Raw genomic sequence first — 26,506 nt, forward strand, 5'->3', positions numbered from 1 at the left:
ACATATAGACAATAAAACAGCAGAAAATGTTTAGAAACATAAAATTAAAAAAAAACACTAGTCTCTCTCCACTGCCCCTCCCCGAGAGCCTTCCAAAAAGGCTAAATAGCTCTAGATTTACAATCTAGAGGGGGTCCAAAAAAATTGATGCAAAATCTTAAATTGCATCAGACACACCCTTGCATCTCTAGATGCAGACTTGACGTTTTTTAGGATCCTAGCCCACACCCCCTCCCCCAATGTCAAGTTTAGATCTTTCTCCCATAATCTTTTGAGAGAATTCAAAGTTCCGTCCCCCAGACTCTGAATTAGCAGGGAGTAATACACTGATGCCTCATGACCCTTCCCAAAAGCAGCAGTCACCACTCTCAGAGTATCCACCGCTTTAGGGGGGTGTATGCTACTCCCAAAAACAGTGCAGAGTAGGTGGCGAAGCTCTAAATACTTATAAAACTGAGATCTGGGAATGCCAAAATGTTGAACCAAATTTTCAAAAGGTCTCAATGCTCCACAATCATATAGGTCATCGAGTGCATTAACCCCCCTCACAATCCAATCTGACCAACAGAAAGGGGACTTATTAATGCATAGTTTAGGGTTCAGCCATATGCTCGAAGCTACGTTTAAATAAATATCCAAATTAAACACTCTGGACACTTTTGTCCATATCGAGCGCAAATACAAAATAACGGGGTGCGACTTAACCTCTTCGGCTAGTTTGATCGAAAGGCTTTGCAGTGGCGAGATAGGGGCAAGAACTTCCTGTTCAATACAAAACCAGGGAGAGGCTCTCTCAGGTGGAAGCGACCAATGAGCCAAATATCTAAGACCAAATGCATAATAATAAAACAAAATCTTGGGTAGGCCTAACCAACCATTATCAATCGGCCTATGTAACTTATTGAAATTTAACCTGGGACGCTTACCATTCCAAATGAAGGACTTTGCTATGCTATCAGATTGCTTGAAATAACAGAGGGGGACATCTACAGGGAGAGACTGTAGCAGGTAGTTGAATTTTGGAATACAATTCATTTTAATAACATTAACCTTCCCAATCATCGATAAATGTAATTAAGCCCACCTGTCCACATCATTCGAAAACCTTTTTATTAAGGGATCAAAATGAACTCTGACTAAATCAGACAAATTTGCTGGGAATAAAATTCCCAAATACTTAATTCTCTGTTTGGGCCACTGGAAGGCACCCGGCTGAAAAGTTGTTACTGGACAGTACACTGTCAAAGCCAAAGCTTCGGATTTAGACCAATTGACTTTGTATCCTGAAAACTTGGAAAAGGAATTAATAATTCTGTGGAGGCAAGGCATAGATCTAGTAGGGTCGGAGACGAATAATAAAATATCATCTGCGTAAAGCAGAGGCTTATGCGCCATGCCTCCCGCAATCACCCCTGGAAAATCATCCTCCTTTCTTATTGCGGCTGCTAATGGTTCCAGGGCAAGACAGAACAATAATGGGGAAAGAGGGCAACCCTGCCGGGTGCCCCTATCCAGAGTAAAAAAAAATCTGAAATTAATCCGTTTGTTTGTACCGCCACTACAGGGTGTCTATAAAGTAGCTTAAAAGTATTCCCGAACCCAAACATTTCCAAAATCTTAAGAAGATAATCCCATTCTACCATATCAAACGCCTTTTCGCGTCAAGTGAGATGGCAGCGACTGGAGTCTGATCATTCGCTACTGACCACATGATATTGATGAGACGCCTAATATTATCAGAAGAGCTACAGCCTCGAATAAACCCCACCTGATCTATATGTATAAGTGATGTCATAACTTAATCAATTAGCCAGAATTTTTGACAACATTTTTACATCTAACTGTATCAGGGAAATTGGACGGTAACTTTTACACTCGCTTGAATCTTTGTCCTTTTTAAGAATCAGACTGATCCGGGCTTGTGTCATGGTTGGCGGGAGCTTTCCATTCTTTAATGATTCCATATAAACTTCTAACAAAAGTGGAGCCAGTTCTGTAGCATAAGATTTGAAAAATCTCATTTTCGGCAAAGCCATCAGGCTCCGGAGCCTTGCCTATAGGCAGGGCCTTAATTATCTCATCAATCTCCTCCAAGGTTATCTCAGAATCAAGAGAATTTTTTTGCTCAGTCGTCAGTTTAGGGAGATCTAATGGTTCCACAAAGTTCCTAATATCTTCATCAGTAGACGAAGACGTTGAACTATAAAGATCAAAGTAGAATTTTTTAAAAGCATTATTAATATCAATGGCCGAGGTAAATATTTCACCACCAGCAGATTTCACTGAGGGAATGGCAGAAAAAGACTCTCTCTGCTTTATATATCTAGCCAAACGTTTTTCTGCTTTGTCCCCCGACTCAAAGTATGACTGTTTTGCCCTGAATAACCAAAACTCCAATTTCCACGACAAAATAGTATTATATCTATGTTTCAATCGGGTCAATTATCTGAGGCCATCAGATGACATACGGTGCTTCAGCTCTGCCTCGGCACTTTTAATATTTCCTTCCAACTCCACGAGTTCTCGTGCTTTGGATTTTTTGGTGAATGAGGCATACTGTATGATCCGACCCCTAAGAACTGCCTTAAGTGCCTCCCAAGCCACGCCACAGAGGATACTGAGGACCAGTTGGTCTCCATATAGACAATGATTTCAGCCTTTAGCATTTGTTGGAAATCAGGATTTTGCAAAAGGGACACATTAAGGTGCCAACTATATGATCTATTTATTTATCTCTAAACTCACCAGGGCATGATCTGAGACTAAGTTATTTCCAATTGAGCAATCAACAACAGATGAAATGAGGGATTTGGATATTTAAAAGAAAATCTATTTTAGAGTAAATCTTATGGACTGATGAGAAAATGTATAGTCCCTACCAAATGTGTTCAAAAGTCTCCAAATATCCGTAAGACCAAAATTTTTACACATCCTGTGAAGCGTCAATGTTGCTCTAGGGGGCTTACACACTTTTGCTTCACTATGATCAAGGACTGAGTCCATTAAAAGATTAAAGTCTCCTCCCAAAATTATATCATGAGGGGTGCCAGTGGCTTGCAACATCACTTCAAGATCTATAAAAAAGCCCTGATCATCAGCGTTAGGTGCGTAAATATTAGCCAAAATCAACCTTTGCCCCTGAATTTCAGCTAAAACAATAATGACTCTTCCTAATTTATCTTTAATCTGTTTGAGACATTTGAATTGTAGATGTTTACTTATCAGTATAATGACTTCCCTGCTCTTACTTGAGCCAGCACTAAAGAAAACATGTCCACCACATACCTTCCCACATTTTTCAGCTTCCTGCGGGGAAAGATGTGTTTCTTGAAGAAACACTATATCATATTTCTTACGCTTAAGAAAAGTAATAACCTTCCTTCTTTTTATGGGGTGCCCCAACCCATTCACATTCCATGTGGAGAGAGACAATCCACTCATATTAACATTTTACATTTTGATATAGTAGAAAAAATAAATTGTGTGTCAAAAACAAAATTATACAGACCACATTCCCCATTACTGCAACAATCAAACCCCGAACTTCCCCCCGAACAAAACAAACAGAAAAAAGAAAAACGTGCGCATTAACCTCGCGCATGACAGTGCCAACCAGCGACAATCACTCTAAACTCAAAAGGTCCATGAATGCCCATGAGCCCCCACGACAAATTTGCCATCAGATTGCTCAATTTTGCCTCACAAATTTGTGACTTGTGAGGCAAAATTACATAACAGAAAATACTTTGTAAAATAAACCCCAGCCAATAGGAAAAATGAACACAAAGAATGTGTAGATTCATTCACAGAACTGTCTCAAAGGTGTGATCTTCCACAAAACAAATTCCAGCTGAAATAAAACCGTTCAGGTTCCTCGGACAGACAAACGAATATTCAGAGAGCCGGCTGTTATGAATTCAGCGGATGACATAATCCTTCCAGTCTTCCGTAAAAATACTCAAACTCCAGCCAACAGGAGGAATAAGCACGAAGAACGAACAGATTAATCCACAGCTGTTCCAAAGGAGTGTTATTCAATAGAACAAGCTCCAGCCGCTAGGCGGAACCAATACAAAAAGAAACAAAACCGGCATCCCGGTTCCCCGGATGGTCGAGTCAATTCACTTGGAGGCCGCATAAAAGTATACACCATGACGTACTCAATCCGTCAACTTTATAAAAGACATCCTTTATGTGAGCACGTAGCTATTTTGCGGTCATTTGTAGTGTCCACTCTCAAACTGGCCAGGAACTTCAATGCAAAAGTAATCTTCCATCAATGCAAAAGTTTCTTTAAGGAAAAGTGTTATTCACAAAACAAACTCCAGCCGCTCGGTGGAGCCAACGCAAAAGAAAAAAGAAACCAAAATGACACCCAGCTTCCTCAAAAGCCAGAGTAAGTACGGATGATCTCAGAAATTTGGCCAGAATCGATCGGGGCCTGTCTTTCTCAGCAGATCTGCGAGCTGGGACTCTGTGAGCTCGCTCGATTTCCAGCTTGTGGCCTGTTATGTCGAGCAGACTCGGGAAAAGCTCGTCTAGGAATTTCACCATATCTCTGCCCTCCTCATGCTCAGGAATTCCAACAATTCAAACTTTATTCCTGTGGCTTCTATTCTCAAGATCTTTAAGCTTTTCAAGGAGATGTTCCAAATCAACTTTGGTCACGGGCGGATTAGCGGTTAATTCCCTCTCCAGACAATCGGTTCATCTCTCAACATCAGTCACTCTTGTAACTAACTCAGAGAATTTTATTTCCATCGCCATAATCGATCGACGTATTACAGTGAGATCCTCCAAGTCAGCAAGAACCTTTGTCAGCATCACCGACATGTTGGACAACTGACGCTGGATCTCCTCTCCCGCCGCGCCATCCAAATCGAGTCCCCGGTCTGTAGGCCTGTCGGGGCTTTCATCTTGAACACGTAAGTGTCTTTTAATGTCTCCAGAGCCCGAGGATTTTGACTTCTTTGCCATGTTTTGCCTCAAAGAGCAAATGTGTAACTGGGTGTATCAAATTTCACCAGATTATAACATAAAAATAATTAAAAATTTAGCAAAGTGCGCAGAGCTCGTCGCTCACACGTCTGCTTCTTGCATGGCGTCACGTAACCTCAGGCTATTTCATCAGTTTGATGTTTTTACCGATTACAATAATATGTGCAATGCAAAATTTTTAGTAAATTATCAAAACAGAACACTTCTGGTTTGTCTTAAAATTTCAAGGCACTTGGTCATAATGGCTTCATGCTTTGTAAAGTAAAGCTCCTAAGCTTTAAAACAATACCTATTTTGTGTTGGTCAAGACTGTAGTTATTAATATCTTAATAATTTTTTTCTATGCCAATCAGAGCTTAAAGGGTTAAGTATACAGAAAACATAATTTTGTAAAGAACTTAGAATTGCTCTTATAATCCCCTTCATATCATCATGTTTCCTTTGTGCTCTTGGCACCTTTTTTTTCTGGTACCATGGTAATACCATGATTTTTTTGCGCATGTACTAAATGATAATACAATAGTATTCTTTGGAGTACATTGAAATACCATGTAAATATTATGGAATATGAATATGGTAATCATTCAGTATCATGGCATATACCAAAGTACAGTGGAATTAACATCTGTTAATACAGTCATCATACCATTGAACCACCTTTTTTTGTTTAAAAATCCATCATCTCAGTCCCCATTTTTATTTCCGTTTTCCGCATTTCTTTATCTCTCTCTATCTCTTATTTTGCTGAATGAGCATTAACTGGACACTGCAATATTTCTCTGTAAGCTGGGCTGAGTGAGGATGTTTTGTTAGTGCAGACTGTGGTTCATAGCTCATGCTTCTCTGGAGGAAGTACATGCACTCAGTCAGACAGAGCAGGCAAAGAAATATAAAGGGTACCGAGGACTCTTCTGCTCAAGATCCTCTGGGACCGGTGAATTGCACCGATATCATTTGATGTCTCCTTTCTGCCCTCTCCTGTTGGAAATTTAAATAAGATTTCTATTCATTACCGTAGGCATTGTTGCGCTGACATTTTGGATTCAGTGCATAATTTAAATGCAGCGTTTCGATGTTTTGGATTTGTCTATTTTTAGACTGGTGGCTGTCTCCTGTGTCCTGCCTCACTGTCTGGTTTCACAGTCTCTGTGCAGCGGGCCCGCTACTTCCACTTATAAGTGATCCATTGGTTTCCTGCATGATAGTGTGCACATTACAGGATTGTGGTAGTTGTTTGGTATACAAGGCTTATTGCATTGCATGTTACTCATGAAAATTGTGAATTGGGTGCTGTTTACATCAAGCAGATCTTCATTAATCTGTGCATTTTGTATAATGGCAATCTGAAATGTTACATGGGTAGAACATATCTGAAACGAATAGAGCAATGCTTTCAAAAAGTGAGTGACCATATATATATATATATATATTATTATTATTATTATTTTTTTTTTTTTTTTGATGACTGATATGATTATTTTTTCATGTCCGATAACCGATTTGCATCATTTTTCATTCTGATTTTATTTCTGCTTTTTGACACAGTAACTAATCTCTAGACTACAATAAAAACATAAAATGCATTATAAATATTTAATATCTAAATGCCAGCAAATTGTTTTTTAATCTTTGTTTTGGGCTACGTCTAACTGTTAAGGTTAAAACGTTACACGTTTATCACTTGAGAATGAGTAGCTGTTATGTAAAAAGTTGAGTAATTATTCAAAGAATGCATTAAAAAAGTAAGAACACCATTGTTTCATGTTGAGTGCTGTTGGGTCTATTCGTTAGAGACCTACAAAATTTTGCCAATTATCGGTAGACTCAAAATGAAAGAATCGATCGACATCTAATGATAAGCACATTACTCATTTTTAGATTTTGTCCATCTCTCACAGGTTCTGGATCAGGGTTGGACCCCAGCACGGTGCTGTTAAATCCAGAGGTGCATGTGAGACTGGAGAGCGGTCCAGGAGCTGCGGTCCACTCTCCGCTCGCCAAACAAAATGGCTTTCTGCAGTGCCGCCTACAGGCCTTCAATGCTGACTTCCTAATGACATCACTGCGAAACCTCGCCATGTTCCTGGAGGATGACTCCGCCTCCCAGGTCCTGCCTATGGAGATTGCCATCAAAGATACACACGTGAACTTAAAGGTATGTCCTCACACAGACTTGCATATTTACTTTGCACGGATAGTGTATATGAGACTGTATGTGTGTATTCAATTAGGATAATGATCCCAGTGACAACGCATCAGAGCTGGAGGCCACGCCCATCACCCTGCATATTCACAATCTGCTCATCCATCGTCAAGACGACGGCTCATTCAGCATTGGAGGAGGTTATTTACATCCCTTACTTCCTGTTATTCTCTTAACTTTAATCGTTCCTTGACATCCTTTCCCACATGCATGCATTTTTGTCAAAGTTTGGCTTTTATTTTTAATGATTTTGAAATAGGATTAAATCCAAGGAATGCTTGTTCTAAACTCACCCTTCCCCCTCTCTCCCATTGGACAGCTGAGCGCGCTGCGGAATCAAAGCTTCAGAAGGCGGGGCCTGTGAATGACAGCAAGCTCAGTTCTGTCTCTAAACTTCCTGTGGGTGTGGCCAGCGAGGCTAAAGCCACTCAGACTGCACCTCTGTCACCCACAAGTCCCACCCCCTCTAGTCATGAACAGGTACACACGGCTAATATATTTTATGAATATGTTTACATGATGCAAAACTGCATTACAGTATGTCCGCATAGAGCTGGAACGACACACGGAAGAAGGAAGTATACCTGAGCCTTAAAGGGATAGTTCATCCAAAAATTTTAATTCTCTGATAATGTACTCACCCTCATGCCATCTGAGATGTGTGTGACTTTCTTTCTTCTTCGGCACAGCAGGTCCTTAGAATGGGAGACGATGGTGATAAGATGTTTGTAGTTCCAAAAAGCACAGATAGTCAGCCTAAAAGTAATCCATCCTCTCTCCAGCGGTGACATTTATGTTTTCTAAAGCGAATCGATCACTTTGTGTGCGAAAAAGAACAATATTTAAGCACTTTTTTACTATAAAAGATCGCTTCCAGTCATGCGTTGACGAATGGCCGAAAGCGCGATGGCACATGAACTGACGCATGACAGACACACAAGGAACGTGCCAATGCACGAACGTCACAGGAGTACTCTGGTAAATTTGGCAAAAATGGAATGGTAAAATCGGACTTGAATATTGATCTGTTTCTCACCCACACTTATATCATATCGCTTCTGAAGATTTAGAATTAACTACTGGAGTCTTATGGATTACTTTTATGCTGCATTTATGTGCATTTTGGGGCTTCAAAATTTTCAAGATATTCTTCTAAAAATCTTCAGTTTGTGTTCAGCAGAAGAAAGAAAGTAATACACATCTGGGATGGCATGAGGGTGAGTAAATGATGAGAGAATTTTCATTTTTGGGTGAACTATCCCTTTAACCTCAATTACAGAATGAAAGTTATAATTTAACCAAACACAAGAAAAGCATCCAGACTCAAAAAAACATTAAACAGTTTGCTTGCCAGGCTAATGCTCTTTTCCATTCACACAGCTGCTCATGGAAGAGAATGAATGCTTGAAACTGGAGCTGTCCAAAGCCAAGATGGCACTAGCTGAAGCCCAGATGGAGAAAGACTCTCTCCAGCATCAAATGAAGACACTTAAACTCACCAGCAGGGGAAGCAACAGCTAGTGGCAGAGTGTGTGCATACAAAGCTGACACTTGCCACAAGGGGGCAGCAGAGTGCTTGGAGGGGCCCAGCACCGTAAGAAAGCCGAACTCTGCAGACCTGGATGTAGCTTGGGAGAGGATGGCGTGCGCTCTCAACCACACTCGGGATCCAACTTTGCAATCAGTGGCATCTGCTTTAAAGAACAGTGTTCTTTACTATAGTGTACACACAATACTTTAGTTTCTGAAAACAAATCCAGTGAAAAGTCTCTGGATCGCCAGCTGAATTTCACAGCTTTCCACTCATTTTATGCTTGTCAGCTCGCTTGTAGGTTACCATACATCATTTGTGTCCTCTCTTCTAGTTTTTACTATTTGTTACAGAGTTTGTCAATTTGGCATCTGTAGGTGGGGGCTGCTCATTCAGTCCCCTAAGATATCCTCTCTCTCTCTCTCTCTCTCTCTCCAACCAATCGTAAGCAGTGTAGGAGCACATTCCACTCTTGACCTCTAATCCCAGGACAGTCTTACTGAGAGTCAGGGTGTGTGACGTTGAATGTCATATCTTTGGAGGAATGTCTTAAAAAAAATGTTTTTGAACTCATTGAACAAGAACTAAAAATAACTTATTTAGTTCTTAATAAATTTGTGTTTATGTATAGTAATTGTGATACACAAGAATGTTTTGTTAATACATTAAGTGTGATTGAATTCGTGTGTGAGTGGACATTTTTACATCTCATTGTTACACTAGTGTCTCAAAAATGGGAATATCTTTTTGTAATTATATATGTTCATGAAGACACACTACAGGACTTTGTAGAAGTTGATTGTGTCCTGCTTTATGGAGAAGATGTGTTGGTGCAACACTGATATTAGTTTAGTATTTTGGGACAAAACACACGCTGCACCATTCCACCTTTGTCTTTGTTTCTAGGTTAATGTCTGCACTGCTACAGTCAAATGAGCTCAATGATTCATTTTGTAGTTGATTTTTCTGTTGCAATTTCACTCGGTTTGAATATGCGATTTGTAACTTGCTTGTCACATTGTTAATCTGATTACCAGCATTTCTGCAGAAAAATCAAAACAGTGGTAACTAAACCACAGAGATGAAAAACATGCGCTGGAAGAGATGCATGGTTTAAAATCACTCAAAGAGTTTGTATTTGTTTGTTTTCCATGGCTTGTCTTAGTTATGCTTTCAAGATAGATAAGCCTCCTTTTGTATGATGAAATGGCCCCACTATAGGATGCCAACATTTTTTAAAAATGTTTCTTGGTTTTGATCGTGACTTCTCTCTCTTACTCCATCCCGAATTTTTTTTTTTATTCCCTTTGTTTCTCTCTCTCTCTGTGTCTATATATATATATATATCGAAGCCTCTACAAGTGCCTATGTCTGCACACCTTCTCCAGAGGTTCTGCTCATTTCTTTTCTCACATTTTTTTCTTTAAAAGAATGTTTTAATGCTCTTCATACCACAAGCTTCCATCTGGAGTGAATTTCTCAGATGATTGGACATGAAAATGGAGAGCAGAACGACAAACGCCTGATTGTAGACTAAGTAAAGGGGAACCTGAATTTTTTCTTCTGTAGTACTAGGGCACATCCCAACGTCACCTTAGACATGTCCCAAAACATAATAGACACGCCCCACCTCTTTAGCACAAATGAAAAACAATGAAGCTCAATCAAGCAATCTAGTGAAATTATAATTTCTTGTGTCTGTCAGAAGCTGCTGAAGTATTGAAACATCTGAAATAAAATGCTGAAATTAAATATGGAGATGAGATTAATTTTTGTTGTTTGTCAACCCATGTCTTTTTTTTGTTTTGTTTTTGATGTTCTGCAGAATTCACAGAACCAGTTTGATGTTATAGACGTAGTTGCCATTTGATTTGTGCTCTGTAAATGGGAGTTGATAAATGATTTGATTTGATAGTAAATAACTTAATTTTGGTCTGTTCATAAAACAGTATTTTTTTGCCTTCAGAAGACTTGGAATAAGACGCACAAGTCGCATGGACTAATTATAGAACACTTTTGAGTGCTTTTTAAGCTTTAAAGTGAGTCAATGTTTACTGCGATTGTACTGAAATCAGTGAACAAAACATCCTTTAAAACATCTTTTGTGTTCCGCTGAAGAAAGTCATATAGGTTTGGAACGACTTGAGAGTCAGTAAATAATAACAGAAATTTCATGTTTGGGTGATCTATCCATATACAGGTGCATCTCAATAAATTAGAATGTCGTGGAAAAGTTCATTTATTTCAGTAATTCAACTCAAATTGTGAAACTCGTGTATTAAATAAATTCAATGCACACAGACTGAAGTAGTTTAAGTCTTTGGTTCTTTTAATTGTGATGATTTTGGCTCACATTTAACAAAAACCCACCAATTCACTATCTCAAAAAATTAGAATACATAAGACCAATAAAAAAAACATTTTTAGTGAATTGTTGGCCTTCTGGAAAGTATGTTCATTTACTGTATATGTACTCAATACTTGGTAGGGGCTCCTTTTGCTTTAATTACTGCCTCAATTCGGCGTGGCATGGAGGTGATCAGTTTGTGGCACTGCTGTGGTGGTATGGAAGCCCAGGTTTCTTTGACAGTGGCCTTCAGCTCATCTGCATTTTTTGGTCTCTTGTTTCTCATTTTCCTCTTGACAATACCCCATAGATTCTCTATGGGGTTTAGGTCTGGTGAGTTTGCTGGCCAGTCAAGCACACCAACACCATGGTCATTTAACCAACTTTTGGTGCTTTTGGCAGTGTGGGCAGGTGCCAAATCCTGCTGGAAAATGAAATCAGCATCTTTAAAAAGCTGGTCAGCAGAAGGAAGCATGAAGAGCTCCAAAATTTCTTGGTAAACGGGTGCAGTGACTTTGGTTTTCAAAAAACACAATGGACCAACACCAGCAGATGACATTGCACCCCAAATCATCACAGACTGTGGAAACTTAACACTGGACTTCAAGCAACTTGGGCTATGAGCTTCTCCACCCTTCCTCCAGACTCTAGGACCTTGGTTTCCAGATGAAATACAAAACTTGCTCTCATCTGAAAAGAGGACTTTGGAACACTGGGCAACAGTCCAGTTCTTCTTCTCCTTAGCCCAGGTAAGACGCCTCTGACGTTGTCTGTGGTTCAGGAGTGACTTAACAAGAGGAATATGACAACGGTAGCCAAATTCCTTGACATGTCTGTGTGTGGTGGCTCTTGATGCCTTGACCCCAGCCTCAGTCCATTCCTTGTGAAGTTCACCCAAATTCTTGAATTGATTTTGCTTGACAATCCTCATAAGGCTGCGGTTCTCTTGGTTGGTTGTGCATCTTTTTCTTCCACACTTTTTCCTTCCACTCAACTTTCTGTTAACATGCTTGGATACAGCACTCTGTGAACAGCCAGCTTCTTTAGCAATGAATGTTTGTGGCTTACCCTCCTTGTGAAGGGTGTCAATGATTGTCTTCTGGACAACTGTCAGATCAGCATTCTTCCCCATGATTGTGTAGCCTAGTGAACCAAACTGAGAGACCATTTTGAAGGCTCAGGAAACCTTTGCAGGTGTTTTGAGTTGATTAGCTGATTGGCATGTCACCATATTCTAATTTTTTGAGATAGTGAGTTGGTGGGTTTTTGTTAAATGTGAGCCAAAATCAACACAATTATAAGAACCAAAGACTTAAACTACTTCAGTCTGTGTGCATTGAATTTATTTAATACACAAGTTTCACAATTTGAGTTGAATTATTGAAATAAATGAACTTTTCCACGACATTCTAATTTATTGAGATGCACCTGTAAATTAATTCCACTTCTGATGAAAATGCAGTAAAAAAGGCAAATTCTGTCTGGGCCTTGTTGTAAGTATTAACATGTCTTCCATAGTATCTTGTAACTAGTTTAATCCTTTATATTCATATATTTTATTTAAGGGATAGTTCACCCAAAAATGAAAACTCTCATTTACACACCCTCATGCCATCCCAAATATGTATGACTTCCTTTCTTCATAAGAACACAAGAGAAGGTTTTTTTAGAAGAGTGTTTATGCTCTGTAGGTCAATACAATGCTAATGGTGACCAGAACTTTGAAGCTCCAAAATCACATAAAGGCAGCATAAAAGTTATTCACAAGACTTCTTTGGATAAATCCATGTCTTCAGAAGCGATATGATAGGTTTGGGTGAGAAGCAGATCAATATTTAAGTCCTTTTTTAATTTAAATTTCCACTTTCACGTTCTTATGTTTTTTGTGATTCACATTGTTTGTACATATCACCACCTACTGGCCAGGGTGGAGAAGTTATAGCAAAAAAGAACTTGAATATCTGTTTCTCACCCACACTTGTTTTAAAACAAGTTTTAAAAGGCCTCAGGATGGTCTGGCTTTACCTCAACCTCATGTAGTATGCTCATGAATTGTAGCCAAAACCCTACAGCCCTCAAGTGTGTGAGTGTGAGAGAGACTGTGTGTTCTGACTGTATGCATTGCCTATGAAGGCAGATGAATACCGCTCTGTTTGCTGCTCTGTGGTGGAGTTTATTCCTGGAGTAAGACACTAAATAGACACTAAACACCCGCTTGTTTTTGTGCGAGTAAGAGACGGCTCAAACACAACTGCCTCATAAGATCCGGTTGTTTCGGTCTCTTGGCATAGCTGAAATCCAGCGATTCTGTCCAGTGGGCCTGCAGCTGCCTCTCTCACTCATTTATTTCTGTGTTTCTCCACCAGTCTTTAGCACACTTCTCTGTCTTTGCAGCTGAACTGCACAGGAATTAATGCTGTGGAACTATTGGTGAAATGTAAACTACAGTCTGTGCAATCTCAGTATTTTAATATTATAGCTATGAAGATATCATGCCTTTGCAAAAAAGTACAATATCTGTACCATGGGACAGTGATTATATCAGATCATATAACATTTCAGAATGTAATACCATGGTATATCGAGCAAGGATATAACCATGGCAGCAAATACAGGTGCATCTTAATAAATTAGAATGTCATGCAAAAGTTCATTTATTTCAGTAATTCAACTCAAATTGTGAAACTCATGTATTAAATAAATTCAGTGCACACAGACTGAAGTAGTTTAAGTCTTTGGTTCTTTTAATTGTGATGATTTTGGCTCACATTTAACAAAAACCCACCAATTCACTATCTCAAAAAATTAGAATACATCATAAGACCAATAAAACATTTTTAGTGAATTGTTGGCCTTCTGGAAAGTATGTTCATTTACTGTATATGTACTCAATACTTGGTAGGGGCTCCTTTTGCTTTAATTACTGCCTCAGTTCGGCGTGGCATGGAGGTGATCAGTTTGTGGTACTGCTGAGGTGGTATGGAAGCCCAGGTTTCTTTGACAGTGGCCTTCAGCTCATCTGCATTTTTTGGTCTCTTGTTTCTCATTTTCCTCTTGACAATACCCCATAGATTCTCTATGGGGTTCAGGTCTGGTGAGTTTGCTGGCCAGTCAAGCACACCAACACCATGGTCGTTTAACCAGCTTTTGGTGCTTTTGGCAGTGTGGGCAGGTGCCAAATCCTGCTGGAAAATAAAATCAGCATCTTTAAAAAGCTGGTCAGCAGAAGGAAGCATGAAGTTCTCCAAAATGTCTTGGTAAACGGGTGCAGTAACTTTGGTTTTCAAAAAACACAATGGACCAACACCAGCAGATGACATTGCACCCCAAATCATCACAGACTGTGGAAACTTAACACTGAACTTCAAGCAACTTGGGCTATGAGCTTCTCCATCCTTCCTCCAGACTCTAGGACCTTGGTTTCCAAATGAAATACAAAATTTGCTCTCATCTGAAAAGAGGACTTTGGACCACTGGGCAACAGTCCAGTTCTTCTTCTCCTTAGCCCAGGTAAGACGCCTCTGACGTTGTCTGTGGTTCAGGAGTGGCTTAACAAGAGGAAACTGTAGCCAAATTCCTTGACATGTCTGTGTGTGGTGGCTCTTGATGCCTTGACCCCAGCCTCAGTCCATTCCTTGTGAAGTTCACCCAAATTCTTGAATCGATTTTGCTTGACAATCATAAGGCTGCGGTTCTCTTGGTTGGTTGTGCATCTTTTTCTTCCACAATTTTTCCTTCCACTCAACTTTCTGTTAACATGCTTGGATACAGCACTCTGTGAACAGCCAGCTTCTTTGGCAATGAATGTTTGTGGCTTACCCTCCTTGTGAAGGGTGTCAATGATTGTCTTCTGGACAACTGTCAGATCAGCATTCTTCCCCATGATTGTGTAGCCTAGTGAACCAAACTGAGAGACCATTTTGAAGGCTCAGGAAACCTTTGCAGGTGTTTTGAGTTGATTAGCTGATTGGCATGTCACCATATTCTAATTTTTTGAGATAGTGAATTGGTGGGTTTTTGTTAAATGTGAGCCAAAATCATCACAATTAAAAGAACCAAAGACTTAAACTACTTCAGTCTGTGTACATTGAATTTATTTAATACATGAGTTTCACAATTTTAGTTGAATTACTGAAATAAATGAACTTTTCCACGACATTCTAATTTATTGAGATGCACCTGTATAAGAGTTTAAAGGAATATTCCTGGTTCAATACAAGTTAAGCTGATGATTTTAAACATGATTTTACTGGGATAAAATCACTTACTAACCTTTTCTGTGTAAAGTTATAGCCAATTTTACAACGTCATTACCATGATGATGTAATGTCCACAAACCCCTAAAATGACGATTTAAACAACTTTACAGCTCAAATAATACATGAGTTTTAACAGAAGAATTAATGGAAGTGCTTTCATAAAATTATAAGCTTCACATTTATGCCTTTAAACCCTCCAAATATTGGCCACTGTAATTTTTATTTTTTATTTTTTATTTTTTAAAGAAAAGGAGGAACAAGTAGAATTGTTTTTTTTTTTTTTTTTTTGTGTGTAACATTATGCCACAAATGCTGTTGATGAGCTTAACTTGTATTGAACCTGGAATATTCCTTTAAGAATCTGCCATTAAAAACCCATATTTATGACACCTATTCTGAATATTCTGAACCATTTTATTAACTATCTCCCTTAATGGCGGTTACGGTCCTGACTTTGCCTTTGATATGTACCAAGGTACCGAAACTATCATTATTTTCACATACCATTGTATTTACTTGGTACTCAAAGGTATGTCAAAGAATATATGGTACTGTCGTGATGCATTAAAAAAATACAAATGTCCAAATAACATATAACCATAATTCATGTCCAAAAATTTTTACCATTGTACAATGGTGTAGAAAAAAACTGATATTACCATGGAACATGTCCAAAACAACATGGTACTTTTATGTTTGTTTTGGCTGACATTGATTAAATTATTGATTGATTGATTTAAAAATAATGAAATAAAAAAAAAGACTGAGTTTCAGTAAGACATTGATAATGTGCAACAATGTGGATGCAAGCCTGTTAACATTCCCTTTAACATGACATACTGTAATGTCCTGTCCTTGTGCACCAACAATAAGATCAAAATAATGTTACAGTAAGACTATCATCTGTAGAGTGTTCAGTATCCGTGACTCCACGAGCAGAGGAGAACACACACTGCCATATAGGAACCCATATAGATCCCCTAATCCTGCCCCTAAACCTAACCCTCACAGAAACCTTGCATTTTTACATTAAAACAACAACAACAACAACAACAACATCGTTTAGTATGTTTAATAAGCCATTTCCCTCTTGGGGACCGCTGGCTGGGCCCTACAAGGTAGGTGATCTCAGGTTTTACTATCCTTGTTGGGACATTTGGTCCCCACAATGTAGTATAAACACACACACACACACACACACACTCTCTCTCTCTCTCTCACTCTCTCTCTCTCGCGCGCGCGCGCACACACACACACACACACACACAAATAAAGAGAGCGCGAGGGGAGGACAGCGCGTGTACGGTGACCGCGAGCGCAGTGAGTGTGATATAACCCGCATCTCCAGGCAACCGGCCGGCCAGTTTGGAGGACCATCATCTTCCCGTTCCGCTCGGCTGCACCGGGACCGTGTTAAATATCCGGTGCAGCATCATTCCATCATTCAGCTCCGGTATGGCGTTCACGCGTTCATTTGTACAGCAGCGCGCGGTGGAGCGTTTATTTGTCGGTATCATGGCACAGAAATAATAGGAGTAATCCTCGCCTTTTTATTCACAGGCTTTGGGATAGTTTTTGTTGTTTTTGTGGATTAAACTTGTGTCCGGGATGGGGAAGGAACAGGAGCTGCTGGAAGCGTCACGGACCGGGAATGTTATCCTGGTGGAGAAGCTGTTGAGTGGGAAGAAAGGATTGCTGGGCTCGGGCTCCATACCTCTGCCCGGGTTACTCAGGTATGAAAACAGTGTTCTAGTGGGCAAGTTTGTGTTTCTGTGTCCTGAAAGGGGTTTCCGGGAATCCACGGGATACGTACTGTTTATATATGAATACAGAAAGAAGCAATTGCAGTTGCATGTGCACTGTAATATCACACACACACACACACACACACAGACACACACACACACACACACACTATCTCTCTCTCTCTCTCTCTCGGCGTCCCCGACCCACTGCAATCCCTCAAATACTGTGTGCTGTCTGGTTATATAGCCTAGACTATATACACACACGTATGTGGGTTGGACACTTACAGATCACACTCTAGGCATCACCCTCAGTTTAAATGTGTTCAACTTCAGGCAAAACTTGAGAAGGACTGTTGTTAATACTTAATGTGATGGGGGATACCCATAGAGGAGAGCTGTCATGAATGAATGTGTGTGAATACCCCTTGCAACATTCCCAATGGAAAAACATGTAAAAGCAATAAGATCTCTTTAATACACCGATGTAAACAAATATTCAAGACTAGCGGGACCAAATGTAAACGTTTGAGGATTGGTCTTTGGAAAAACCCATATTGAATGACCACTTTTCTGAATATTGGGGCTGGGGGGACGTGTTTCCTTCAACGTGGATGATGGTTGTGGTCCTGCTTTAATACTGTTCCCCCTAGATAGCAATTAGATTAATTGGAGACTTTCCTGGTTCTCAGATGTTTCTCATGAGAAAAGACCCCAACATTCTCAAATATTTCTCCTTGTTTCAGATCTCAACAATGTCTCAAACAGTGCTCAGTTTTACCACAACACCAAAGGCTGCAATCAAAAGAGATACCAGATTTATGTTATAGTTCTGTATGTCAACAGTGGTCTCATTTGTCTCATTTTCATGTCTCCTGAGGCTTTTACCATTGGCATAGAATTGGGGGGACAGTTCTGTGAAGGGGGTGATTTGTCCCCCTGAATCATGCATCTGTCCTTGTTTGTGTGTATATATATATATATATATATATATATATTTATTTATCAATGCTGAAAATGATTTAGGTATTTAATATATAATTGCAAGGTATATAAGATACCTTGCAATTGCATGACTAAGTCTGTCATAAACAGACAAAAAAACTGAAGTCCCCCCTCGTACGAGTTAGTATCGTACAACTAGTGTCACGCAATCCCTCTCTAGCGTAGATGCCAGTGTTACATGGTTCCTGTGACTTTTCTCAGCACTGGCCAGGATGGCACAATCACCGTCGTTTATTGTTACTGGATGAGGATTTTTGAAAATGCTTTTATAGATCACAATGAGGCGGATTTCCATTCACGGGTATGAATTCTTGCAATTATCAGTTTTTATAAAAAATAACTATCCAGTGTAAAGTCTCCAAAGGGATATAAAACGTTCTGTGATGGAGGATTTGGTTTTCAGACCAAATAAAATTGCAGTAATAAAACGTTGTATCTCGCAAGACACAGTCAGTGGCTGACAGCATGTGCAGTTTCGGTCTGTAGGCCTGTTACCCACGCAAAACTTTCGTATGAATTTAGAAAACATGAAATTTATCACGAGTCACATGTGGAGTCAGTGAAGATGTTGAAGGCGTCCATGGAAATGCCAAGGCATTTCAGATGAGCAGTTAAGAATTATTATTTTCTGAAAGGGTTAGTGTTTTTCTGAAACATTAGACCCCCCCCCCCCATTTTCAAACCGAATCTACCCCATTGCCTTTGACACTCAAGCAAAGTCTTTCTAGCAAGTCAGTCCACTGTCAACCATTTTTGGAACACTCTCGGGAGGCATTTCCAGATTTCCAGTCATACCAGTGCAGCTCTTATCTACTTGAATGGGGAAAGACCAAAATCTCAAAAACAGTTGGTCAAGATTACAGTCAAAGAACATATTTCAATTTAGCAATAAAATTTGATAATATTGGAATCATAAATTGTGCTTCTTTACCTCAGATTACGCTAAAACACGCAATTTTCCCGGCTTGTATAGCTAATGCGCATGCACGTTAGCGAGTTGATTGGCAGGCGATGTCTGAATATAAAAGGTGACTGGCTCTTTTACCTGTAAGGCGGGACTTCCTTTCTACATCCGTAGAGTGCTAGAGCTTGGTTGGGCATTCCAATTTCTAACATTCATTTTAATAGAAGTGGCCCATCTCTGCTAAGTAGTCTCTGACTCAAGTCATTTCCCTTACTTAATTAAATTGTGGAAAGTTTTTTTTTTACTCAGATTAAATCAGTTTCAATGAGCCAAAATCATTTACTTGGATTAGGTGAAATTAATAAACTATAGGAGTTTTAACTCAACTTCATTAGGTTCGTCAAACTCAATTTACTAAGGTTTATACAATACATTTTCATTTTTTCATTTTTATATGCCAGGTGAACAAGTGAATCTTTTGAACTGTCAATTTAATAGAAACTGCTTATAGAACTAAGCAGCACTCGAAATTAAGCATCACTTGAAAGTGAACGTTCATCCTCAACGTAAGCTCAAGTGTCATTCTTCTCCACAATGGTAACCCCCAAAACTCCAGCATAACAGACATTCTTTTTAAATACCAATATAACAGAACATTAAACATTAACAAATCTCTTCCTATTCTCATCTTGCTCAAAAATGCATAAAATAACACTTTATTTCAACATTTGTTCTCCTTATCCAGTCCCATGCAAAGCATGCTGGGAAATTAAAATCCCCTGCCCCAGTTTCATCAATGCTACATTAACACCACAAGAAGTATTCATGTAGTCCCAAATGGATGAAGTAAACTTCTATTTTACAAATTTAAAAGAATAGAACGCAATAGGGCCTGGGTAGCTCAGTGAGTAAAGATGCTGACTACCACACCTGGAGTCGTGAGTTTGAATCCAGGGCGTGCTGAGTGACTCCAGCCAGGTCTCCTAAGCTACCAAATTGGCCCAGTTGCTAGGGAGGGTAGAGTCACATGGGGTAACCTCCTTGTGGTCACTATAATGTGGTGTGCTCTCAGTGGGGCGTGTGGTGATTTGTGTGTGGATGCTGTGGAGAATAGCGTGAAGCCTCCACATGTGCTATGTCTCCACGGTAACGTGCTCAATAAGCCACTTGATAAGATGTGCGGGTTGACGGTCTCAGTTGCAGAGGCAACTGAGATTCGTCCTCCGCCACCTGGATTGAGGCAAGTCACTATGCCACCACGAGGACTTAGAGCACATTGGGAATTGGGCATTCCAAATTGGGGAGAAATAAATAAAAAGAATAGAACGCAATAAAATCTGACAAAATGTTCTAGAATTGTGTTGCTTTAGTTTATTTTAATTATGTACATTGAACAAGCCACAAAAATCCCCCTTTTTTTTGTTGAGTGAATAGGAGACACATTTGAGACACAATTAATACTTAAATGAAACATAAAGGAGAACTCCTTTAAACCTCCTGAGATATTAGTTTTCTTTGGATTTTGCCAAATGCTGCTACAGTTTTGTGACTGAAATATTCAAACATTAAAAAACCAATCATGCTTTCTAATTAATGTGTTTAATTGAAAGTTAAAGAATCTTAATATGTTGAACCTAGTTTAGTAAATCCATCCACTTCCTGGCAGAAACCCTTTTTATATTTCTCTATAATCAAAAATTAACACTCTAGTGTCTTAAAGGGAATAGTTCACCACAAAAAGGAAAATTCTGTGATTTAGTCAACCTCATGTTTTTCAAAACCCATATGACTTAATTTTTCTCTGTGGAACACAAAACAAAATGTTAGGCATAATGACAGCCTCAGTCACCATTCACTTTCATTGTTTAAAAAAGCAGCATCAACATTTCTCCTTTTGTGTTCCACAGAAGAAAGAATATCATGTGAAACGACATGAGGGTAAGTAAACGATGACAGAATTTTCAAGTTCGGGTGAACTATCCCTTTAATGTTAGTAAATGAGAGCTGTTTCTTCTGTACCAGGTGTGTGTCTCTCCACTTGACTTGCTCAGTGTGATGTGTTTGATCAGCTGAGCTTGTGTATGTTGACGGTTCTTGATGGGTCTCAGGGAATATGACAAAAGCTCTTTCTCCACATCATCAGTATGTAGAATGACATACGGAGAGAGAGAGAGAGAAAGAGAGAGACTTATGCTTCAGGAAAGGCCAGGCAGAGAGAGGGGGAAGGGCCCCTGGGAACTGCATGCCTGCTTGTGTCTGAGAGTGAGGTCAGTTGAGCAGAGGAGTGTGGCGGCTCAGAGATCAGCCACCTTGCTGGTTTAAACGCTGATGATTTCTGCAGAGTACAATCAGTGTCTCTGTGTGTGTGCTGTCTGGACAAAAGATCGCTCTCCATTGAAATTTCTCCAGTGATAACGACTGACATAATCTAACTGCTCTTCTAATTTAGTGCGCAGAAGGCATTGTCGTTTGGTCTTTGTTTTGTTTTTGTGGTGGACCACTTTTGTGGCTTGGTTGCTTGTGCAGTATGGGAAGTATGCTTCTGCTTTTCTCTTATTGGGTCAGAACTGTTGGCCAGAGGGATGGCATGGTACAGTCCATCTGTCCACAGTGCTGGAAGTTATTTCTCTTTTCCTCTGTGACCTCTACAGTGTCACACTGAGTGACGGTACATCGCTTGGGGAAGATTTACATGTTTGACCTTATATAAAAATGTAGGTGGGTATGTAACAGGTCAGAGGTCCACTGAAGAATTTCAGGCATGTGATTAGGAAACTTTAGCATATTTAGCCCTATTGAAAAATGGAATTTTGTCATTATTTATAAGAGATGCAAAACAATTATCTGCACTATCGGACATAGACCGAATATTTAACAACATAACAGCCAATAACATTGGCTTATTAACACTAAAACTTTGCTAGGTGAAAAACCGATGAATGATCTGGAATCACGTTCAACAGTGTAATAGTCACATGAAATCTTCTTTGAAACCTGAACTTTTTCAGGATGTCAAATTTAGTATGTAAGTTCTTTTTAACCTGACACGGTGTCTAAATAATGTTGCGGTCCTGCGCGAGACATTGAAATAAAATCAGCGAGATGGTCAGAGACGTCCGTCCAGCATGTTTACATAGCAAAACAATTGAAAAAACATATCAGATGGACATGAAAGCATATGTGAACAGCCTCTAACTCGCCCTACACTTGAACATCTGACCTGAAACCCGACCGTTTGTCGGGTCCCATCGGGCTCAAGTCGAATTGTAGACCTCTATTTCACGTGTAGAATCGCCAAATAATGATTTTGGTATTTGAATAAAGGTGTGTCGGATGGGCCAGCTGAGGAAAATTAAGTAACTATATATCCATTTTGATAATTTATTAAAAAATTTGCAATGGACATATTATTGTAATCAGTAAAAACTTGAAACTTATCAAATAGCCATGTGTCATATGGAAAGCTCTCAAAGATTAGAATACTATCCTATTTGTTTTACTCACAGACAAAAATATAGCGATTAATAGCTAAGTATGTCTTTAACATACATGTTAAATGTAAAGAGGTGTTGCTTATAAGCCATGTTTTCACTTGTAGCTTCACGAAAAATATATGGAACATAAAATAGCACGTACCATTACTTAGAGGAGGCAATTATATTTAAAATGAGCCCACACGTAATCAGATGCATAGATCAGTCGATAATCCACACCAAGCACAATGTGCACACAGCACATAATGTGCAATCTGACTAAAAACACATTAGCTTTGTTGAATCAAATGACTTCATCGGAAATTATGTAGTACGTTGACAAGTGTCATAGAACGCTAAGGATTCAGATCGCTGCAACCAGAGGTGGAAGTCATTCAAATATGGGCAGAGAGGATCGTTCACCCAAATTGCATATAGAATTCAGTTAATGGGAGTTCAGAACATTCAAAAAACAAGAGGCTATTCAGAATTCCGATAATGTGAGTTAAGAATGTTAATGTGAATTAATAATGTGCTTTTTGTTTCAGTGTATAACCGAGGCCAATTACTCTGAAACATGGACATGTTGAGACAAAGAGAATAAAGCTATTATTACAGTTTTTTTTCGAAGTTGTGTACTTAACTATGAATCAAGGTAGCATAAAAAAGCAGAACCACCAGACTATTGGTATCGGTATTTGCAGATGTTGCTTTATATAATCGAATATTGGTATCAAACACAAATTTCGTAACTGTGCATCCCTATTGTCCACTCATTTTCATGTTGTTCTAAACCCATATGACAGACTTTCTTCCATGAAACACGAAAGGAGATGTTAAGCAGAATGTTTACACTGTTCTATTTCTAACAATGATAGTGAATGGGATGGACACTTTACTGTAGCTTCAACAAACAACAAAGCACAATAAACATACCATATAAGTAGTCAGTAAAGCTCTATATTCCAAGTCTTCTGAAGTCATACAATATCTGTGTCTGAGGAACAGGCCAAAATGTGGTATTCACTGATCATCTTCCCTTCTCTCGCAGCGTTCAGATCTCATGTACATTCTTGTATATATTCACATACGGCACATGAAGACACTTAGCATCAGGTTTGACGTCAATGATGCCAAATGCCACTGGCTTTTGTCTAGTAATTGATTGCAATTAATTTGAGTCACAGAATTTTCACTTTACGGTTTTACAGCATGTACCTACAACATAGGCTTGTGGCTTTGACCTCTCACACACATATAGGCTCCATTTGCACATTGGCGGCAATGGGGACAGGACCCACTGCTGTATGATCAATGTTTTATACCCTCATAGTGCTAATGGATCATCAATAATGACACAGTGTAAACGCTGCATTAGGCCTGACTGCAACTTAGCAATACACTATTTTAAATGATTGTACGTTCATACACACAGTGCTTAATATGAAAATCATAAACTAGATTACATAGCGGTTATACATCTCTCTTATAAGTGCCAATTACTCTTTCCTGAATCATGATTTGGACTTGGTGGGGTTTGGATATGTTTTTAGGCCTAAATGTTTATTTTCTCTTTCATTTTTGTGTTCATTTCATGCTATTATGTAAGATTGACAACAAGCGTTTGAAATGGGTACTACAGTCCAAATTCAAAATATTGTAGAGTTGTCTGCCCCGCCCCAGACTCGAAGCTCATGCGGGTTGCCAGAATGTTGACAAGCAATATATAAATAATCCAATATTTATCCTTGTTTTACTACACCTCTGGTCATGGTGGTTTTTAGACGGGTGGTGAGGCTTTTTAGGTCGGGTGGAATCTGTTATCTCTGATCCAGTTTGTTTGCTGGCTTCAATGGCTGCAGCACGCAGTGTTGTTTGCCTGCAAACTTGTTTAAATCTGGCAACCCGGCGGTGTTAAAATACTATTGGTGAGTGGGCAGTGGGCAGGATCACTCAGGCCAAAACATAAACAGAAATTCCGGCCCGGAATGGAAACTTCAAAGTAGAATATACTGGCTGTAGCATTGTTATCGGAGAAGCCAGTGTTTCAACTTTGCATGTTTCCTAATTCTTTAATGACATATTATAGTCATTTTATGATTTATTACAGTAAAAATATTACATGTAGCACCTTTAATAATAACTTGTGTATTTTAAGGGATAGTTCACCCAAAAATGAAAATTCAGTCACCATTCGCTCTCTTTGTACAATGAAAATGAACAGTGACTGAAGCAAACATTCTGCCTAACATCTCCTTTTATTTTTCACAGTAGAATTAAAGTCATGTGGGTTTTTAACAACATGAGGGTGAGTAAACGATGACATAATTTCATTTTTGGGTGAACTATTCCTTTAAAGTATAACACAAGCTGGGATAATTCTCATGGCTGTCAGTCATGTTGTGATTGCCTTGTTCTAGAATTTGATTGGTCGTTGAGCTTGTCAATCATGCTAGCAGAGAAGGGTACTGTGCATTCCTTTTGAACCTAAAATTGATATTTTAAAATTTATCATAAAAATGCAATACAAATTGTTAGTTTTACATGTTATACAACAAACTTATATTTATTGCTCAAATTCTGATTATTGTTATCGGTTAATTTAGGAAAGCATACATGTAATGATTTTCCTCAAAATAAACACGACTTAAAACATAAAAAAAAAAACCTTGAGTAACGGCATGAAAGACAGTGAAACATACTGTTTGGATTGGCCCACATAGACAGACCTATTCTGTTTATTTTCAAATGTTCTTTGCAGTTTTGTGTAATTGAAGAGCATCTTTCTCTCTCTCTCTGTTAATAATAATGTGAACAGAGTCGTTAGCGTCTGTTTTCACTCTCGCTGTGTCTGGGGCAGTCAGGGCTTCGTCATTTCCCCGCAGTTTATGAAAGTAAATATTCAACACGATTATCCTTCATCTTATCAGGCACAGAAACAGACCATAGTGCTGAGTGACCGCAGTGGCATTCAGATCCATACACACTTCACTATCAGAGCAGCTTACTAAAAACATGGACTGCTACCAAACCTTCTAGTCTGGACAGCAGCTGTCAGCTATTACTGGGGAGTTTGTTAAAAGATGGGAGGAGGGAGGAGAGGAGGAGGTTTATATCTCACCATCCATTTAAAGTAAAGTGGACAGGGGAGGAGCGGGTGTTGTAGTCAGGGTGAAGGGTCAGAGTGTGGGGAATGGAGTACATTGTGTGAACGTCTATGACTTGAAATATAACTGTGTGTGGAGTGTGTTTGTCTGAGACACTTTCTGGCTGTTTGGGTAAGTGCTTGCTTGTGTGAGTGTGTGTGTGTGTGTGTGTGTGTGTGTTTGTGCATAAATCACATTTTGATGGATAGTCAGAAAATAACCCTTTCCAAGAACGTTTCACTTTGCACAGTGACTTGGCATGGGAAGCAGACAGTCACGGACTAGTCAAACTTTGACTGGTCCACTTTGCAACATATTTTGGCCAAAAAATGCTCAGAAAGAGACCGTAAAGCGACTAACCACAGTTTGCTTTGTTTTTACATGATGTTTAAGGGTGGGTAAATCTGAACTGGATTAAATCTCAGTAATAGCCCAGTAAGCAATTTAGTGTTAGTTCATAAAGATAATGATGTTGGCAACATTTAGGGTTGCCAACCATCCCGTATAATATGTACTCGTACCGTATTTAAGGGAACAAAATTTCATTCCATATGAAATCCATACGGGATGCTGTTTGTCCTATATTTTGGTGTCTAACAAAGAACTGCTGAGAATGTTTCACAAACTCAGAGAAATGGACTTGATTTGAGAGATATCAGTTGTTAAAAATTACACGGACGCCACGCCTGACCTGAAGCGGCTGGGAAAAAGATCAGTGACAATGCATGTTTTCTGTTGTGTTTTCACTCAGAAGCAGGAGCATTTTGTCAATCATATAGCATTTGAGCACATGATAATTGTTTCTCACCATTGTGATTGCAAAAACACCAGTAACACTGCATATGTCAGTGCTCATTCTGTAACAGAGACTCGATGGTGAGAAAAACAGCAGCAC

The 26,506-nt window shown here is 39.2% G+C and overlaps 2 protein-coding genes across 9 annotated transcripts in view; both read left to right on the top strand.

Moving 5' to 3' along the window:
• Positions 1-10,484, top strand: part of bltp3b (bridge-like lipid transfer protein family member 3B) — a 44,897-nt gene extending 34,413 nt beyond the window's left edge. For 2 of the 3 annotated variants that reach the window (XM_051687942.1, XM_051687943.1), the window contains 4 exons: positions 6,897-7,153; positions 7,230-7,341; positions 7,521-7,681; positions 8,582-10,484. In XM_051687942.1, coding sequence (XP_051543902.1) covers positions 6,897-7,153; positions 7,230-7,341; positions 7,521-7,681; positions 8,582-8,722 — 671 coding nt within the window. In that variant the 3' untranslated portion in view covers positions 8,723-10,484. Of the gene's footprint in view, positions 1-6,896; positions 7,154-7,229; positions 7,342-7,520; positions 7,682-7,890; positions 8,419-8,581 lie in introns of all 3 variants that reach the window. The other variant, XR_007896107.1, reaches the window with a different exon arrangement.
• Positions 10,485-16,776: 6,292 nt separating this feature from the next.
• The window catches only part of anks1b (ankyrin repeat and sterile alpha motif domain containing 1B), a 240,466-nt gene continuing 230,736 nt past the window's right edge, over positions 16,777-26,506 (top strand). For 2 of the 6 annotated variants that reach the window (XM_051687946.1, XM_051687945.1), the window contains exon 1: positions 16,780-17,071. In XM_051687946.1, coding sequence (XP_051543906.1) covers positions 16,947-17,071 — 125 coding nt within the window. In that variant the 5' untranslated portion in view covers positions 16,780-16,946. Of the gene's footprint in view, positions 17,072-26,506 lie in introns of all 6 variants that reach the window. The other 4 variants (XM_051687944.1, XM_051687947.1, XM_051687950.1 and 1 more) reach the window with 4 other exon arrangements.

The sequence above is a fragment of the Myxocyprinus asiaticus genome, chromosome 45, assembly GCF_019703515.2.
Source record: "Myxocyprinus asiaticus isolate MX2 ecotype Aquarium Trade chromosome 45, UBuf_Myxa_2, whole genome shotgun sequence".
In the NCBI taxonomy this organism is placed as follows: Eukaryota; Metazoa; Chordata; class Actinopteri; order Cypriniformes; family Catostomidae; genus Myxocyprinus; species Myxocyprinus asiaticus.